This window comes from Rhipicephalus microplus, chromosome 1, assembly GCF_043290135.1.
Source record: "Rhipicephalus microplus isolate Deutch F79 chromosome 1, USDA_Rmic, whole genome shotgun sequence".
In the NCBI taxonomy this organism is placed as follows: Eukaryota; Metazoa; Arthropoda; class Arachnida; order Ixodida; family Ixodidae; genus Rhipicephalus; species Rhipicephalus microplus.
Genome location: NC_134700.1, coordinates 288,305,808 through 288,325,269, shown reverse-complemented (window position 1 = coordinate 288,325,269; position 19,462 = coordinate 288,305,808). Strand labels below are relative to the sequence as shown.

Below are 19,462 nucleotides of genomic sequence, written 5' to 3'. Positions count from 1 at the left end.
TGCACAGAAATGTGTTTTCTTTAACACTAAAACCTTCTACGTTGATATACGATTTGACAAAGCGTAAAAAAGAACCAACGGCTGCTAAACTTGGCAGGCAGACAACAAAGCGAGCGTTCTTTGCGCCACGTTTATGTCGTCTGATTTTTTTTTCCTTCGCCGTTCAGTTGTGCCGTCAAAGTGCGTGGACTTTTATTTTAGAATATAATACGCGTGAATGAGGTCCGCTTATAAACGTTTTCTTTTAGTGAAGCTTTATTTACGCATTCGAATTTGCTTTTCAGCTGAAGCCTCGCTTAACACCAGCCAACACAAGCCTCGCAGACGCAGATACACTATAAAGTTTCATACAATAATACCTAGACTGGAATCTCGCGCTAGTGTCTACGTGGGCTCCATCAGCGGCAATTGTAACCCTCATGGGATTTATGGGAAGTACAGGCTTCGGATCTGCTTTGGATGAATTATGTTGTTGAGATTCGTGACGCTTCTTTTTTTTTTTGGGGGGGGGGGCAAAACAAAGTGATATGAACTCATATTTAATTTAAACTTGCTTCAGTTATTTGTGCGTTAGCTTTATTGCAAAAAGTTCTCGCGACCAGGCGGCAAAAGTGAAACCTGGGCAAACGCAATCATCAGGGTTCGCGTCGCTTTTCCATTGCGTTCCAAATTTGGCATCAAGATTTAATAAGTTGTTTTTACAACACTTGAAAACAAACATACTTGTTTTTCTCTCAAAAGTATGTATTATCTATTTATGGAAATAACAGTACAGTATTAAGTGTGAAACACTTATTGTTTCGTCTTCTGCGACACTAGGTGCGTCTGTCTCAGTGATCCCAGTGGTCTTCCCTTAACGCATCTCTGGTTTAGTTGTGAAGTCGAGTCAGCGGAGCGTGATGGTGCATCTACTTTGCTTCATCATCGCTTCTCACTCGATTTAAAACGAGCTTAGACAAGACGCGCTCGTGAAAAACATAAACTCGAGACAATATCCTGCACTGGCATGAGACGATACATCTATGCGCAGTGGTGAGTGGACGACGCTTCGTTTAAACTGTCAAATACGACTCGTCAAGCTCCAATGTCACAGCGAATCGGGAGATCTAGTGGTTGTCAGCCTCTTCGAACAACAAAGGAACTGCTTCAGCTTCTTTCACTGCACCCCACTACTTACGCTGCGCGAAAAACGAAACTGAAAGAGCGTAAAAAAAAGTCCGTAGATTGCTTTTTAACTAACTCTATCCAATCCGAAGCCTGTACTTCCCATAATTCCCATGGAGGTACACAATCGCAGCGCCAGATTCTTCTCTAGTTATTATCGTATGAAACTCTATGATATACCGTCATTCCCAGCGCTCAAACATCGCCCATGAATAATTTCGCATGGACGGTGGCGCCACACTTCCCTCTAGGTATTTGTGAGAAACTCTGTGTGCAGCCCATCAGAAAACTATCGCAATCATAGAAGTATAGGTGTCACATGAATGTGCTGATCCCGCTAATGACACCTCCCACTAAAATGGAAGGAGGCAACAGCTAGCCAAAGAAATGGCTGCCAAGCGACGGCAGCGAGGCGAAAACCAAAAGTACGTACAACGAGAGCATCAAGGAAAGGCAGAGACGGTTGCGAAAACACCTTCGAGGCCATCGAAGGCCCGCGCCAACGACGCCCCCGTGTTCTGTCTCCGACTGTACGTCGTTTAAGTCTAACCTCTCTGCGCTGATAATGAACGTACAAACAACTTGACATCTCCTAACTCAACCCTAGCAACGACCTAGAGAATAAACCTAGAAACAACCTGCATCATTTAGCTAAGGCCTAGAAAACAGCTTAGAAGCAATCAGATGCAAAAATCAGAAGCAACCAAGTCTTGCTGCTTCAAGACTGGTGCGGCGCCGTGCAAGCTTCACCATTTTTTTTTTCAGAGAGAAACAGGGGGTTTATTGAGGCAAAACTTTTGATAAAAACAAAATTAAGATAAATATACAGTTTCCTCCTTAGCGCCGAACAAGGAGTAGGTGTAGACAAAATGTAAAAACGAAATACACATGCAGAGACAGCACCTTCCTTTGCGTGTGTGTGTGTGTTCGTGTATGGAGCGTGCCACGAATCCTCATGGCAGATTCCTGGGTTTTCTGAGGGAATATTTGTGTCGTTTAGAAAGCGCCACTAACGTGAAATGCAAGTTTAGTTGGCGTTCACTGGTTACGCATACGTAGCGGTGGCTACATGGTTAGAGCATCCGCTTCTAATACATAAAGTACCTGGTTGGATTCCCGTTGCCGACCGGGAACCCACGGTTTTTTTTCCTAATGCGTAGACATCGACCTGACTCTTGGTTGTTTATGGGTACTCATATCGAAAAGTAGCCCCATATGGTTCCGCGAAGGCTTTTGGGTGTACTTTAACCCACCAACACCTTAGTGAAATAGTTCAGCATCCGCCGCTGATGTGGGAGGCAGAGAATCTTTGCTGCCAAGCACCTGCTGATTAATTAGGTACAAGCGAACTCATGGCTTGGTACTCGGTATAACGAACTTTATAGTCACCTAGAGGGCACTCACTCGGTGGGAAGTTGTTGGTACGGGAGCGCAAGACCTAAATTTTTTTCCTTAAAAAAGGTATAAGTGGTACAGGGGCTAGCGAATTCACTATCTTCCGTTTGAGTTGCCAATTTTAAATGCACGTCATTTTCTAGTAGATTATTTAGTAAGACTTCCCAGTAAAGATGAATCGCAGCAATAAGAGTTAATTTAAATGGCGTGTAGTTCAACTTTTTGGTTCAGGCAGTGTGCGTCAATGTATGTGACCTGATTTGAACTTGCCCACCTTGGAACAACATAGTCGACAAGGTTGTGTGAAATATTACGGGTTGATGCCCTGAAAAAGAAACCTATCACCGTCATTCATTAGAACCAGACTTTTCCATTTTATGCACGGTAGTTCATTCAGTGATGTAAGCTTATTTTGCAATGTACACAGTTCACAGCATTCAAGGTATGTGGAAAAGATGAAGCGAACGAATGAAGTTCATTTACAGCGCAACATCAGAAACAAGGACACAAGGAAGGAACAAAATAGAAAGAAACGATGGTGCTGTTTCTGGTGTTGCGCAGTAAACCAAGTTCACGGTGGACCCCAACCAACTGGTCCAACTTGCCATCTTAGTTGAAGGAATGAAGCTTTCGCATTAAGCATTTCGTCAAAACCATCCGCTCCTATTGTCCATTCCTCGTTTTTTTTACTACCAGCTCTTCTTTTTTCATACCTCTGTAAATTATTCGTTTTTCATTGAGTTTGGGAAAGGCAGGATTATGATTTCTCGGACAGAAAATGTGTAGATTTTGGAAGGAACGGAGACATATGCATTTGTTTGTAGTTTGCTTTTAACCTTTTCCTTTTTTCTCCAAGACGTCCGTCGGGTTGACGAAGTCCAAGAGGACGTCCGCTGTAAGATACCATAAATATTATGGTAATCGAACTCACAGGTACTACCGAATTCTTACTAAACTCCACACTGCAACTTCAGTAACCCTAAATGTCGTCCTTGTTTACAATCGCATATTCTAATGACCTAAAAACGTCTCTAAAATGCTGTCAGTTTCCTTATTCATCTTACAATATACTTTATCAAGGATTATCTTAGACGTGTACCTGTTTTGTGAACACAACAATTACGCCCGAAAATCAATCTTTACAGGTGGTCTTTTAACGTTCGTCTCTTCACTTCACGTCCTTTGGCTAAATATTACTGCAATATATCTTTAGACGATCGCTACATAACGCTACAATACCCGTTGTGCGCCTTGTATGGGCAACCTAATGATACAGCCTGCTCCAGCACGGGATATGAAATGCAGTGATCTATGGAGCCGCCTAGATAAGGCCTCAAGCTAGGCAAGAGTTCATTGCTGCTCTTACCACTGATTATACGCTGGGTTTTACTGCCTTACTCGCTTAAGTGCTCACACTTTTATTTTTTGTGTTTGTGTGCCGAATGCCGCAACAATCGGTGAGCTTGGGCTAGTAAATATTGACTCTCCGCGTGTGCACCCAAGTTAAAGCATCATACTGAGTATAATATTCGACACAGCGAAATTGTAAATGAAACAGACCCGACCCGAAGAAAACGCTTCGTTATCCCTGCGTTGATACCTCGTTGCACAATCATCCTGTTTTGTGTACACACGCGCGACAGCACAAAAAAGCAGCATCGATCCACGGCCATTGCCGCCGAAAACAAAAGGACAGGCTTATCTTCAACCACCAACACTCAGAGGTCAGGAACGGGGAGTGAGAAAAAGAGCTGGGTGGGGGGTAGACGCTTCGCATGATGCATTGTCAGCGCCCCTAGGCATAGTACGTCTGGGCCGGGAAGCGAGTCGATATGGCTAACAAAACGGAAGCATTTCTTTTTTGCACGCGTTGTCACGGTGGTTTGCATCGGGTCCTCGGCACTAAATGGGGTTAAAGGATGACATACCTTCGCTTTTGTCAAGCGGCACGCCGTTTTAATCGATAGTGGCATTGTAACCCAATTTCCATTCCCGGTCGCGACGCGATCTTCTGTTCCAACACAACGAGCCTCGCAGCTACCGCTCGTGAGATGTTGCTTACGAGGAATTTGCACAATGCCACCGGAGTGTACCACTATACGAGGTTTCGCAGCTCCTAACAAGGTTCGGCTGCCTCATGCGAGAATGCATTCATGGCACGCCATTTCGCAAGAATGACGGCGCTCGCAAATGAAGGCAACAAAAAGCGCGCTTGTCATAATGCAGGCAAAAATAAAGAGGGCTGTGGCAAGACTCAAGAACGCAAACAACTGCTGTTGCGAGTTATAAACTAAACAAAAGAAGCCCCCTTTACTCAATTTATTTCTGTTTTTTTTTTTACACTTGGCACACAGCGATCTTGGAAATGGATGATTGCGTTCTTTCGCAATAGTTTTATTCGTATATGACAGAAAGTAAACTATGTAATGTTCAGATGTTTCTGGAGAAATAAAGCTCTTCATGTGTCCTTGCTACACTGTCCACTTTTGCCTAAATTCTGTTGCTATCGAATACGACTCAAACTCAGTATATTCCTCTTCCTTTTTTATCGGCAGAGCATAGTTATGACTACTTACCCTGTTGCATCACCCATGAAGATAAGCTATTGCATAACTGTTTATTTTCTTCGTCTTTCAAGGTGTAACATTGTAATTTACTCTGCCGAGGCCTGACGGCAGTGCCTCCACCAAGAATATTTCTTATTACAAGGCAAAAAAAAGTCGGTGAAGGTAATATGTGCCGGCTGGTGTAATTGAAACTGGTTGCTCTTATTCCTTTTTTTTCAGAGGGCACGCTCAAAGAGTGGTTGAATTCAAATGAAGACTGATTAATATGAGTACGCGTTAGATAGTAGTGAGGGTCTTTCTTCAGCAGCCAGTACATATATATAGATGTCCATTTCTTTTTCTTTAAGACCAATTCCGATAAGGAGATAATATACGCCTACTAAATGATAATTTTTATGCTGGTTCTTCTCCCGCCTGACACGTGCACACAACAAATAAATAGGTTTTTGATCAACTCATATTCCCGAATACGTTAACCTATTTTTCTTTCTTTTCCTTGCGTTCCAGTTTATCTGAATAAAGGTCGTAAGAGCATTTCGTTGAGCAATCTGTTATTTTCTTTTTTATTACAAACTTTGTTTAATATATAATTTTTCTCATTTGACAAACATTTGTAATTTAAAGAATTTTCCCACAAGCGTATAAAAATAAAAGAACTTGGCTTACTATTATGTATGCAACATACTAGTAAGCGCTCTTACAAGTCGAAGTGCCTTTGTGTAGAGAACGGAAATTGTAGGAAATGTGGAAGAACGAATGAAATGGAGTTCATAGAAAGCGTTCTATCGCGAGATTGTTTCAGATTAGTTTATTACAAGCAGATCTCAAATATATTTTGAAGCGGCGCGGAATCACGACGTGAGGAGCCAAGCTTCACACACTTGCAACTTGTCCGGTCTGTCACGAGCCGAATTCTCGCAACGCGTTGACCTGCATCGGAGCCGCAGGATCACGTAGCACACACGTTTCAGCACGTGAGCACTGTGAGGGACGTCACAGCAGCGACAATCCCGGAGACACACTCAGTTTCGTATGTCATCCGCTCCATCTCAGATCGCGGCGAGTGCGCGATGAACTACAAGGGGCGTTAATTTGAAGTTTTTACTTTTCCACGCAGTGTAGTGATGTTACTTTTGGCAAACACATCTGTGTCTATGCAATGTAGGCATTGGGTGCACGTAATGTAGGCATTTAGTGTGTGTATTGTCCTTTCTAGCCAGGAATTGAGGCGCCCTGTAGTCCGACACCGCAAGGTGGTTAACGAGACAACCTTATTGGTTTCCGGTCGTGATTGAGGGGACGAGTGTCAGCATGGATTGCAACTTGTCCCGCTAACTTAACGGTGAGTTACTTCGAAGCGGTGTGCCTTTTCATGCGGCCTTTAGTGTGAGTGTGAGACCCGTCACCCAGTAGTTTTCTTACTTCAAGGAAGGAACACCTTGGTACCACAGGGGAAGAGTGGTGGCCTCGACAGCTGTGGGAGGGATCGCCGGAAGTGGCGTGTGTCCTGTCAGCGCACAGCGTCGTTGGTGCTATTCCGCCATCTACGGATCTGGAGCCTGGGCAAAAGTTACTCTCTAAAGACGTCTTCACTCAAGGCTCCCTGGGCGCCGCCGCCATACTCCCCTTGGGCTTTTGTTAGTGCGCGTGATCTCCCCCCTTCTAAATGCACCACCGAGGCTGTGACATCAGCTTTTGTCCTTTCCTGCAAAAGCCCATGAAGGAGCAAAACCTCCTCTCCGTGAAAATAATCCATAATCAGCCCCCCCTGGCTCGTCCGATGCCGTCGACATGAGATTGTCATGGCGTATTCGAATCTTCATCTTGAACCACGAGATCTTCGTCATGCAAACATTGTGATAAAAGCCTTGTGAAGTTTTCCTTCACTCTCTTCATGCTGCTTCGACATCTTCCAAATGGGACTGCGGTAGCTGTCGAAGCCAATCACAACTCGCACGTTTTGCCCCTGTAGAGCGTGCACCGCCGCAATACTGTCCTTTATGCGGCGGAGCAAGACGCAGAACCAAACGACAACGCTTTCATCCTAGCTATGACAAAGTTGCATAACACTTTACACTCGGAGATGTCGCGCAAACGGTAACAATATTTTACTAACACTATACATAATCACCCCAAAAACAGTCACATGACCATCTCATGGATTAAGCGTCTACGAAAAAAATGGCAGCATATCCACGGAGTGAATGATGGATAGTGGGGCGAAGCATCCGTCCGTCCATTCGTTCTTGCTTCCGTTCATCCATGCGTGCGTCTGTGTGGCCGCCCATGCGTCCATCCGCCCGTCCGTGCGTGCGTCTGTTTGTGCGTCCGTCCCTGCGTTCGTCCATGCATCCGCCCCTGCGTCCGTTCATGCATCCATCCATGCATCTGTCTGTGTGTCCGTTCGTCCATCTATTCAACACTCCAAGTACCACCATCTCGCATCTTTTCATCATATATTCCCCATATGGAAGCACCGCCATCCAGCGGACATTCCAAGGACTGAACGAGAGGAGGCACACGCACACTTTTTTACGGCTTGCGCTTTGTGTCTACTTTCCACCTTTAACCACCTCGAGTTCATGGTATATACTAGTTCACCGTATTCATGGCACTGCGGCCCAATGCTCGGGATAATAAAACGTGATGACCCATTCCCATTAAGCACATTTACGTTACCCGCGCGCTGTACAAGAGCTGCAGCGAATCACTGTTTTAATTTACCAGTAGCCAGAAATGCCTACGGTCGAAGGCTCATAGAATTTCACGGCGCTCTCATATGGAATGCGATACCGACTGATGTGTAAGAGGCTAGAAATTTTCCATTGGCCATGAAGCATGCACTTCATGCGAACTTTCTAAATAATACGTCGGCATAGTCATTTAGTATATTTATTATTATTATTATGATTAGTTTTATTCTAGTGCTATTATTATTCTGTGCTATAAGTAGCTATGTTCTGCACTATGTTTCTTTGTATAGTTCAATCATATGTTTTTTGCTTTTTTTCTGTTTTAAACATTGTATCCAGGTTGAGGTCCTTTGTCGCTGTGTAACCGCTTGCGCAAGTATGTAGGTATGTCACACAATTGGTCCCTCTACTGGCGAAGTTTTTTGTTACATGGATGTGAAAGTTACAATAAAAAAAAACTTTCTAAAACCTAGGAGGTTGCGCCCAGCGAGTATAACGTATCAACCCTTTCTTGTCTTATGTGCGTTGTTGAACAATAAAAAATTCGCAGCATGTGCGTTAACTAAAAGCCGAATTCTCCTGTCTCTCATTCCCCATTAGCAGCCATTGGCATGCACATTGAGCACTATCTTTTATTGTTCAACAACGCACAGAAGAAATCTCTCGCCGGCACCACCTTGGAGGTCAAAATGTTATACTTGTTACACAATACAACGGCTACGAGGGACGAACGGGTGCCGTTATAAGGAGCTTCGCTTCTAAACGTCACAGTTTAGCCGCAAAAGCGAAAGAATTAATGCGATAGCAATAACTTCATATGTAATGCTGAGGACGGCTAGCAGATCGAAAGGTGCATAAACGACGCACAAAAACAACACACACAGAACGAGATCTGACTAACAACGTTTGCAACTCGACGCTTGACGCACTGTTTAAACAAAAACGACCAATGAAACGTAATCACAAGCGCAGATATGAGTGCGAACTAACGAGTGTCCTAGTAGTTAGTTCGCTGTGTTTGAAAAGCGCGCTTTTTTTGCAAACGGGGCCTGCCTAGCGAGCGAAGCTAACCATTGTGATCCAGGCAACCAAGGCAATCATTCTGGTGAAAGGCCAAGGCAGATGATTCTTCCCACTGAAAGATAAGCGCAAGCGCACAAACACCTACACCCCCCCCCCCCCACGCCCCCATGCGTGGGGCAAAGTACACGTGGGAAATAAGCGCGCGTTGGTGCATCTCGACGAGCTGGTTGCCGAGTGCGGGCGGCTTTTATTTTTTCTTGAGTGTTTCTATATATAGATACGTATACATATATAATGCAAGACGGGTTTCGGCAAAGGTAAAAACCAACCGAAACTGTCCGTATAACTGTTATTACATAGAAAAAAAATCACAGCATATTTACGGAGTGAATGATGATGAGTGGGTCGATGTCCTGCCGTTCATGCATGTGTTCGATAACGTTCAAGAATGCAGACGGCACGTGGATAACACCGACGAGACGCGAGCCAAAGAAGCCGAGCGCAAGCGTCTTCAACGCGCCCGCCACTCTGCTTCGTCCATGCCCACCGACGATCCACCACGTAGGGCGACTATCCGGGAGACAGAGAGGCACTCGTTCTCCGCGCAACCAGGCACAGCTCGCGCTGCAGCCAATTAGAGAGTAGTGGTATAGCGCCATCTAGAATATCCTCAATCAACTGCAGTTTGTATGTACTCCTGTGATACAGCGCAGTCTGTTATACTGTTCAGGAGATACTGCCTTCTTTTCTTTCTCGTCTCTTCTTCTCTCGGCTACGCGTGACGCATGACAAGGTTAGACTAAAAGGAGCTTTGCCCCTAAAAAAAAGTACTGGTCTTTTTGAATGGAGGATACGGTAGCCAGCTGTAGGGACGTTTCGACGAGGTTGCAGTTTTGTGAACGTTGGAGCTACGTATACTTAGTGCTTATATGTTTGATAGATCTTATAAAACACAATTTGCATATATTGCCTGGAAGCTTATACGCGAGACAAACGCACACAAAACGGGCTATTCCTCGTGTTAATAATTATGATTCGCATTCTATTTGTTGTAACCAGTTCTTGAAACAGCTTATAACTAGCGCTACGGAAACCAAAGTGTTTAAGAGATACAATAAGGTATATGAAGGATAGAAGCGTAAGTTCAGGGGCTTGTTTTCCTTCTTTGACACAATATCAATGATAACTAACAACAAATGATGCCAAGGAAAGTACGGAGGATGTCATTAGGCGTAATTACACCATAATGTGAAGAAAGAGAAAGAAATGAAAAGATAACTTGACGCTGACAGGGTTGATCAACACTCTCACTTTTCAGTGTCCATATATACCCCATAAAGTGGACGGATGGATGATTACCGCAGTAGCTAAGTGGTAAAGCATCGGATGTGCTATTCGATGCTTCAGGCTCAGTCTTTGCCGGCGGGAAGCTATCGTTTCGTCCACATTTCTTTGTTCGCATTTACGTTATATTACTTTTAACAACATCCCCAGTGGCTTACTTGGCCTTATAGTCTGTTAGTCCTCATTAATGCAGTAGGAGTATATAGATACCTGCCTTCTATAATTTACGGGATGAAAATACATATAGTTATAAGAGACATTCAGAGAGCTTTCAATACGTATAAGAATATGTAGATCTTATTGAACAATATAGTATCACCTAAAATTAGGTTACCGGTACTTGAACGCGTATGAGTAAATTTCGCTTTTTCAGTTAAGTAAGTAAATTGCGTGCGTAAAATAGCATAGTAGAGCACTCCAGAAAGATTATGCGGAGCCGAGCGAAGAGACGCAAGAAAAAACTTCCAGCTTGCATGCAATGTTCGGGATGCTTTCTTTTCTGGAATGAGCTCAGCCTCTGGCTTGAATACGAGCCTCTACAGTGATTTCCTTCTCTTTCCCCTCTCTTTTCATAGCGTACATGCTGTTTACGTATGCACGTGTCAACAGAAATAAAAAAATGCGCCCCACCGGTGGGAGAAAGCGAAGACCTACTCGATCGTCCGAAGCTCTTGCTTTCTCTTCCCTGTGTTTCCGTGTGCGCTTCATCCATCGGCTTCGTGCGTTGTCCGTCAAGCTGAGTGGACCAACAGTACGCGCATAGTGGGAGAGTCTCGCACGATGGAAAAGCGTAACTTGCAGACAAAATCTGTGCACTCTTTCATCCGTGCATGTCCCAGGCACGCAAAAATTGCATTCCGCCGCGCAGTACCACTCCACCTTGCTCGTCGCTCGCCACTGGTTTTTCCTTGCTTCATACTTCTCCTTTTTGGCCCACTTTTACTTGCCGCACCGAAACTGCTACCAGGAGATGAGATAGAGAAGAAGAAGCGAGTGGGAAGTTTGGTGATAGAGGACCGTCAGAACGCCCAGGACACCTTTCCGAAAGCTGCTGGCATTTTGTGGTAAGCTTGTTCTGTTGTGCCGGGCTCTTTTTATATTTTTTTTGTACAGAGAATAACAAAAACAGGAGCGGTCGAAACAAACGTAAAAAGAGTAATAAAATGTAGCTTAGCCTCGTATCTGCCTACCGCTGTTGCATCTAAACCATTCTTTCTCTTTGTTGACGTTGTATTTGTTCTTTCTCCAATCTGCTCACAGAGATGCGTGGCTCGCCTACCGCCTCTGATTTGGCCGCTGTTGTAGACGCGAACACGGATGGTCCGATACAAGCTACGCAAAATGAATTGAGTTTCGCTCTTTGCAACATAATATATAAGAACGAAAGAAAGGACAATGCTTAACGAAACACAATATACCAACATAAAAAAGGGGGAGAAACGTACGGCGAGAATAGTGTCCACAAGTAGAGAGGCGGCGCAGGCCGAAATCTCGAACGCAATATATTTTAGCGGCAGCAACAGCGGCGGCGGCGGCAGCTCTGTCTTGGCCCGGTTGTTTTCTTTATTGTATGAAGTCGTTCCACTTTTGCTTTCCACTTCATGCGAGGCTGCAGTATTATTTCCACGCGTGAATGCGCGAGGCGAGATTCCTCTCCATTCCAGCTCCTCTCTGTCTTCTTCTTTCTCTCCCGCAACTTCAGCCTCTCGACTTTGCTTCCCGCAGCCGTGAGAGCAGAGCGTCCTATTGTGCGCGCCCGCTGAACACGAAAGCGTCCCGGCTTCGAAAGCATGCACGAGCCGCTTTTGCGTGCGCGCTTGCGCGTCAGCTGCGTTTCTTTCTCCCTCTCTGCCACTCATTCTTTCGCTTCATTTCTTCCTGATACTCTTTTGCCCATCACGGGTACTTGTTGAGCTTTGTACAGTGGCACGGCGCGATGAAGACGGAACAAAAGGGGAGGGCATCTCCGTCACCGTCTTCGTCCAGAATGAGCTCAAATAGACGCGCTGCCTGCAATGGGCGGATTGAGGAGAAGAGGCGGAATGAAGAATATAGAGCAGAATCATCACTTCCCTTCCACTCTGTTTCCGCCCTTTAAGCACGTCGCTCCCCATTAGCCGCCCGGCAGAACTTGTTGGCACATCTGTCGCATTTAAAAATAGGCCCTTGAGTCATCTCCTCAAGCCGTCACTAGGCATCGGTGTAACGATGACAATTCGAGCCGATTAAATTGGCTACATGAGTACCCTATGACGAAGGCTTCAGCTGATGAGCAAATAAATAGGTTTGTGAATATGTTTACTATGTTCGCCTGAAGACGCTATGTATGTTTGGAAGCAAAATTGGTTTATTTATAAGCCGAACAAGTATTGAAGCTTCACAGCGTGAGAAGTGCTAAAAGGTAGAGTGTTTCGAGTTGTGGGGTGACAACATCGGCGAAAAAGGCAGTGATGTTGACAACGTGTCCGAGGCTGGAGAAGAAACGCTGATACCGGTTTACGCCACTCGTAGAAGACGAGAACTGAATGAGCAGCAAGGAAAGGGGGAAGCAGCGCTCACGTTGTTTTCCTTCGTGATTTGTCTGTGCGCTGTTCTAGAGCCAACTGGCCTAACTTTCCCTTTTGCTGAAGGAAACTGGTGTTCAATTTTAACGCGGTATACATTTAGCTTGCGTAATAACAGCGATCGTTCAATTAGAGTGACCTTGAGGTAACTATAGGTTGAGCAATGTTGCATCTAATAGCGAGGCAAGACAGAGAAGACGAATGATAGTGGCCAACTGAGAGGAGGTAAGAGCGATCATATATAATGAAGTAGTGCTTGTTTTCTGTCGAATTATTGTGGCCTCGAGTCATTACCCACCTTTTATATTTCGAGCTATTCTGCTGATTCAATTAGACTCTGTATTTTAAACCCCGTAGCCTTTTTACTTCGGGCTCTGATTTCTTATAGTCAGTCATAAACTATAAACATTACAGAGAATAACAGTGGAATCAGAGGTACTCTAAAAGCTCCACCTCCCCCCATATGATCTTGCGGTCTTGAGCAAGCAATCGTGGTACAAGTTTGGTGTCTCTACTGATAATGGACACAAATGTATCAATGAACGTGACTAAACAAAAAGCGGGAGCTTGAAATTCTACTCCATGCTTAATTTTTAACGTTTTATGAGCATTCAAACTAGTTCACACATATAGATCAAGCGTTTTGTTCGGGTGTTGTTATGCCAGCGAGTCCTCGTCAAACGACCGTGCCTCTGAAAAAGGCAATCTGGGTCAAGGCCAGCCCGCCGTCTGCCCGACGCGAACATCTCAACGGCGTGAACATGCGCGGCGCCTCTCTCGCCCACGTGCATTGAGTCATCGGCGCACGTGACAGCGAGCCGGCGTTCTCGTGCCGGGTGGTCTGACGCATGGCGCGGCGACCCCCATTGGCGGAATCTGCCCGGACGACCCGCGGCGCTTCTGATTGGACACTTTGGTTGGACCCGGTGTAAATAAAAGAAGCCCTGCGGCGTGTCGCGATCGGCAGTCCTAGAGAGAGGAGTCCCCGTGTCGGAGTGCCGACATGTGTGTGAGTCAGCGGTTTGAGGCGAAAGGCTGACCTATGTGTTAGAGAGAGGAGCTCGGCTCTTCGAGTCTCTGCCGGCCCCAGTGCCGAAATTGTAACGCCTCTGTATATATGCTGTACATAAACCTTGTTTAACTCACCGTCGTCTCGTCCGCTCGTCTGATCAGCTCTGCGCAGAAGCAGTCGCGAGCTGAGAAACATACGCTACCAAACGGCTGGTGACCTTCCCGGCGGAGTCGGAAGCAGTGACGCCTTCGGCACCGTGTTGGCGTCGCCGTCTTTCGCAACAGTGGTGGCTTCGGCGGGATCGGTCCGCCGTTTCGCAACAGTGGTTGGCAGCTGCGGGATCGGCCGGCGTCAGCGACATCGATGCGGTGAGTGCCTGATGTTTTCCCCTCAGTTCACCAGACTACTCTAGCTCAGGTTGTAGTAGTTTAGAGAAGGGCTGTGTGAAGCATTAAAGTAAGCTTTGATCGTTTCAAGCCAAGTCGAAGCGCTTTGAAACCAAAGTTAATGCAGAGGGGGTAAACACGGCAGTGTTAAAATTGCTTGCGCGTCTTGCTAGTAGGCTTATAGTGGGTACGGCAAGTAGATTCTTAACAGGGGCAAACAGCAAGAGGCTAGTGTGAACGATGGAGAACCTTAAAGTGAAGGAACTCATCGAAATTTGTGAGGAACTCGGCATTACTTTGGGCCGTGCGAAACGAAAGCAAGCGATCCTGGAGATCATGAAGGATGAGGGAGTGTCGGCTGAGGAAGTCGATGAGGCCTGGGTGGATATTAAAGCACGCCGTGAGGAGGCTGAAAGGCGAGAAGTAGAAGCTCGCGAACGTGAGGAGGCTGAAAGGCGAGAAGCTCGTGAAGAGGCTGAAAGGCGCGAAGCTCGCGAACGTGAAGAAAGGCGCGAAGCTCGCGAACGTGAAGAAAGGCGCGAAGCTCGCGAACGTGAAGAAAGGCGAGAAGCTCGCGAACGTGAAGAGGCTGAAAGGCGCGAACGTCGCGAGCGCGAGGAGGCCGAGAGACAGGAGCGCCTCGAGATGAAACGAATAGAATTGGCAATCCTACAGTGTTCGCAGGCGCCTAGCGCAGCTTCTCCCACGATTCAGGTCAGCGGTATTAGAATTCGGGATCAACTGCCACCGTTCGTAGTGGGCGAGGACATGGCGAAGTATCTCGTCAAGTTTGAACACGTCTGTGAGCGAAATGCTTTGGAGCAGTCTCTTTGGGCGCGGAACCTGCTAGCTCTTCTTCCCGGCGAAGTGTCCGACGCGATAACTTGCTTGTCGAGGGAAGCGTTTGAGAGCTATGACGAGGTTAAGGAAGTGCTCTTGAGACGTTATAAGTTGTCACCCGAGGCTTTCAGGCAAAGGTTCCGGTATGCTAAAAAGGGGAATGAGTCACACGTTGACTTCGCGTTTCGTCTTAAAGCCGATTTGATTGAATGGCTCAAGGGCGAAGGTGTTTATGACGACCGCGATAAAGTGGTGGAATGCGTTGCATTGGAGCAATTCTACCGCTTCATCGAGGAGGATGTCAAACTTTGGCTGCAGGACAAACTTGGTGAAGTACAGCTAAACAAGGCAGCAGAGTTAGCTGAGGAGTATTATACTCGCCGAAAGTTGCATAGCAGGGCAGTGCGCGTTGAAAAGGATGAAAGAAAAGAGGGCTTTTCAAAGAAACCTGATCAACGGAAACCCGCTCCGCACCGTAATTTCAAGAAGGACCCGTCTCTTACGAAGGACAGTGTAGGGGAAGGGCAAACAGAAGCGGAGAAATCGAGTGAGGTTTCTACCACACAGGCATTAGAACCGGAAAACAAACGGAAGCCGCTAATCTGCTACAACTGTAAAAAGGAAGGGCACATCGCGAGAAACTGTCAGGAAAAGTTTGCCTTCGCAACGATCCGAGAATCAGAAAAAAACATGCGGTTGTTGGAGCCGTATCTCCAAGAAATTAGGGTCAATGAGAAAACGTGCCGAGCACTTAGAGACTCAGCGGCAACCATGGACGTTGTCCATCCTTCATTGGTGTCTCCGGATGACTTCACAGGAGAATGCGCGTGGATCAGGCAAGTCGCCGAGGAGCAGAGTGTTCGCTTACCAATCGCCACCGTTGTCATTGAAGGCCCGTTCGGTAAGCTTTGCACCGAAGCGGCTGTGTCTGCCGCGCTGAATGGTCGTTTTTCTTATCTTTTCTCCAACAACTCGGAGCAGCTTCTCAAGGAGCAGGGCAAATCGTTCTTCCCCAACTTAGCGTGCATGGCTCCCACGCGATCGCAAGCGCGAAAGCTTTCGCGGAAGCTTGACTTGGTTCCATGCGGTGAACTCTCAAGTGACCTTGTCGGCGGGTCGACGGAACCCCAGAAAGGAAATTTTCCGCATGAGTCATGTGAGCAGTCACGCGAGCGGCCCGTCGCGGGAGCGGCCGGCGCGGTATGCGCTGGGGGAGACGACGTGGCGCCATTGAGTCAGAGCGAGAGGGTTGCAACGCTCTCGCCTGTAGCGGAAAGTTGGAGCGAGCTGCCGAGAGTTGATCGAGAGACGCTCATTCGAGGGCAGCGTGAGGATCTCTCGATTGAAGCGCTAGTGGAAAGCCAAATTGAAGCGCGAGTGGAAAGCCAGAAAAACGCGGCAAAAGTGCTGTCGAAGGAGCACTACGAGAAATCGGGGAAGAAGCGCGCTTTTGAAGTTGATAATCAGGTAATGCGGCTGCAGCCACCCAAAAGGAACAAGCTTGAGGTTGATTGGGAAGGGCCCGCCAAAGTATTATCGAAGCCTTGCGATACAAATTATGAGGTGCAAGTAGGAAGGCGGCAGCACAAAATTTACAACTTGATGAAACCCAATGTTCAACATCAAGCGGTCGTAAATCAGCTGTTGAAGGCTTCAGAGGAAGAGGAAGCAGAAAATTTGAGTTCTAGTGAGGTGATCGAAGGGGGATCGAAAGTAATCCGGGAGCAGATAAACCTAGCGCCTAGCTTAAGTGAAGGAGGACCTGAGAAAGAGGACCTGAGAAAGATTGTTTCCGAGTTTGGGTATGTGTTGTCGGACCGTCCCGGAGCCACGACGGTGATCGAACACGATATCGAGCTAAGCGGTGAGGAGTCAATCCGTAGCAAGCCGTATCGTTGTTCCCATGTGCAACGTCGAAAGTGTGAGCCGCTCTTGGTGCCGCATAGGTATCGTCGCCTAAAAGTGGCCGGTTACTGAAGTGGAGCATGTTGCTCCACAGCGCAACTTTGACGTTCGCTAAAGAAAAAAAAAATAAAGGAAAGGTAAACGCTAATGCAGGTGCATTGAGCAGTGCGTTCCAGCTAGTAACTTCTCAACCTTTCGGTTTCTGGCTGGCGATTCGGGGCAAAATTTTGACCTCATCACGACCTGGGCTGAGCGCTCTCGTTCAGAGTGATCTCAAGGGGCCAACTTTGTGGTATTCTAATTCGTTACGTTGTTGTACGTGGGAAAAAATTGAGTTGTCATTTTAAGAGTCTTGTGTCCCACATGTGCCTCTTGATGTAGAGGGAACAAAATTCCGATAGACACGTAGATAGGTATATGTTGTACTATACTTTGTCTGGTGTTCTGTCGGGTGACCGAGGGCACTTGCGTGTGTCGTGTGTTGTCGGTTGTCGATCCGTTCTTGGCAAGTTGCAGAACCATCGACAAGTGCTGAAACCGAAGATGGTCAGAAGAGACGAGTGAAGCTGGTCAGCAAGTTGTGGCGACAAGCCAGTGGAGCTGGGATCCGTCGTCAAAAATGGGATGTGTTCCCGGAACAGTTTGGAGCTGTATTCTCCACATGGCCCTGGAGGCGAACCTGGAGGGACCTGGCGAACGAGCGCACCTGACATCCGAGCCCCGTGGAAGCAGCTCGTCTTTCCGGTGCATTGTCTGGCGGCGGGGGTGCTGTTATGCCAGCGAGTCCTCGTCAAACGACCGTGCCTCTGAAAAAGGCAATCTGGGTCAAGGCCAGCCCGCCGTCTGCCCGACGCGAACATCTCAACGGCGTGAACATGCGCGGCGCCTCTCTCGCCCACGTGCATTGAGTCATCGGCGCACGTGACAGCGAGCCGGCGTTCTCGTGCCGGGTGGTCTGACGCATGGCGCGGCGACCCCCATTGGCGGAATCTGCCCGGACGACCCGCGGCGCTTCTGATTGGACACTTTGGTTGGACCCGGTGTAAATAAAAGAAGCCCTGCGGCGTGTCGCGATCGGCAGTCCTAGAGAGAGGAGTCCCCGTGTCGGAGTGCCGACATGTGTGTGAGTCAGCGGTTTGAGGCGAAAGGCTGACCTATGTGTTAGAGAGAGGAGCTCGGCTCTTCGAGTCTCTGCCGGCCCCAGTGCCGAAATTGTAACGCCTCTGTATATATGCTGTACATAAACCTTGTTTAACTCACCGTCGTCTCGTCCGCTCGTCTGATCAGCTCTGCGCAGAAGCAGTCGCGAGCTGAGAAACATACGCTACCAAACGGCTGGTGACCTTCCCGGCGGAGTCGGAAGCAGTGACGCCTTCGGCACCGTGTTGGCGTCGCCGTCTTTCGCAACAGTGGTGGCTTCGGCGGGATCGGTCCGCCGTTTCGCAACAGTGTATAAATCGACAGCTTCTGGTACCGAGTCGCATCTTTATCACGTCACCCTCGAAAGACGGTATGCTGGCTACACGAGGGCGTTTCGGGGGACCTTTGGAATTTCTCATTAGCTGCGTATTTTTATGTCAGTGGGCAACATAGCTGTTCAACATGAGCCCTTATTTATTTTTATTTTTTATCAAGCCCAGTCAGATGCGCTGTCTTTCACGGTTTCGAATGAAATCAAATGGGTTTTGAGCCCTGCGAGAGATGTAAAGCTTTTGCCAGCTTTTAGAACAGCTGGTTTTATATTTTTTGAAGGCGTATTCTAGCATTATCTTTAGCTCTTGAACTGTGTTGATAGCTTCTATTCAGGAGACATCATCATAATCATCTAGCTTAATGTTGAGACACCAGGTAGAGGAAGCATGCATGCACATAAGAACCGTGAAACGATATCGTTTACGTACCGCTTGGTGGCGGCAGAGGCCCGTCTCGTTCTCGCAGGCTTGTCTTGAATATAGCTCCAAAGTGTTCTGCATTCCGCGAGTGCCCTGCACCAACAGCAGCGAGAATGTGACACAATTTATAAGCGTTCTTCTGAATCGCCGGGTAGCTGCTATGTGCGGAATGTTATTAGCGCTCAGAGCGGCTACAAATAGACTGCGGCGGAGAGATTGAGGCTCACGACACTTCGGTTGCAATGTGTATCTATGTTCCGCAATGTGCCCACTCACTAACTGCACACACAAGCTAGCAGGTACATACTGACATACACACCAAAACGCACAGGCGCTCACATTTTCGAGCGGATCATTTCAACTCCTAATTAAGAGGTTAGCCTACGATTGTAAAAAAGAGTGTCATTTTCGAAACGTTTCGGCGGGCCCGGGCTGAAGTCAGCGTACACATGCACATTTGAGCCTGGCCATGATTGCATGGTAATTCCGATTTAAAGACTTGTTGGGTGCTGTTAAAAGATACAATGGACGCATAATCGTACCCATTGCAAGTGTAATACTACAAAATGGTTAAGGTTAGTAAAAACGTAACAAATATTTTTATTTATGCTGTCTAGGTAATCTCATGACGGCTTAGTTTTCAAATTCCCGACATATCATGGCAAGTACTTCTTGTG

At 47.0% G+C, this 19,462-nt stretch overlaps 2 protein-coding genes across 2 annotated transcripts in view; one reads left to right on the top strand and one right to left on the bottom strand.

The window, feature by feature from the left end:
• LOC142762733 (uncharacterized) overlaps positions 1 to 19,462 on the top strand; it is a 102,474-nt gene that overhangs the window by 71,049 nt on the left and 11,963 nt on the right. The gene's annotated exons all lie outside the window — the stretch shown is intronic.
• LOC119165535 (lachesin-like) overlaps positions 1 to 19,462 on the bottom strand; it is a 112,053-nt gene that overhangs the window by 83,119 nt on the left and 9,472 nt on the right. Inside the window, exon 2 of the mRNA XM_037417686.2 lies at positions 18,795 to 18,878. Coding sequence (XP_037273583.2) covers positions 18,795 to 18,878 — 84 coding nt within the window. The remainder of the gene's footprint in view (positions 1 to 18,794; positions 18,879 to 19,462) is intronic.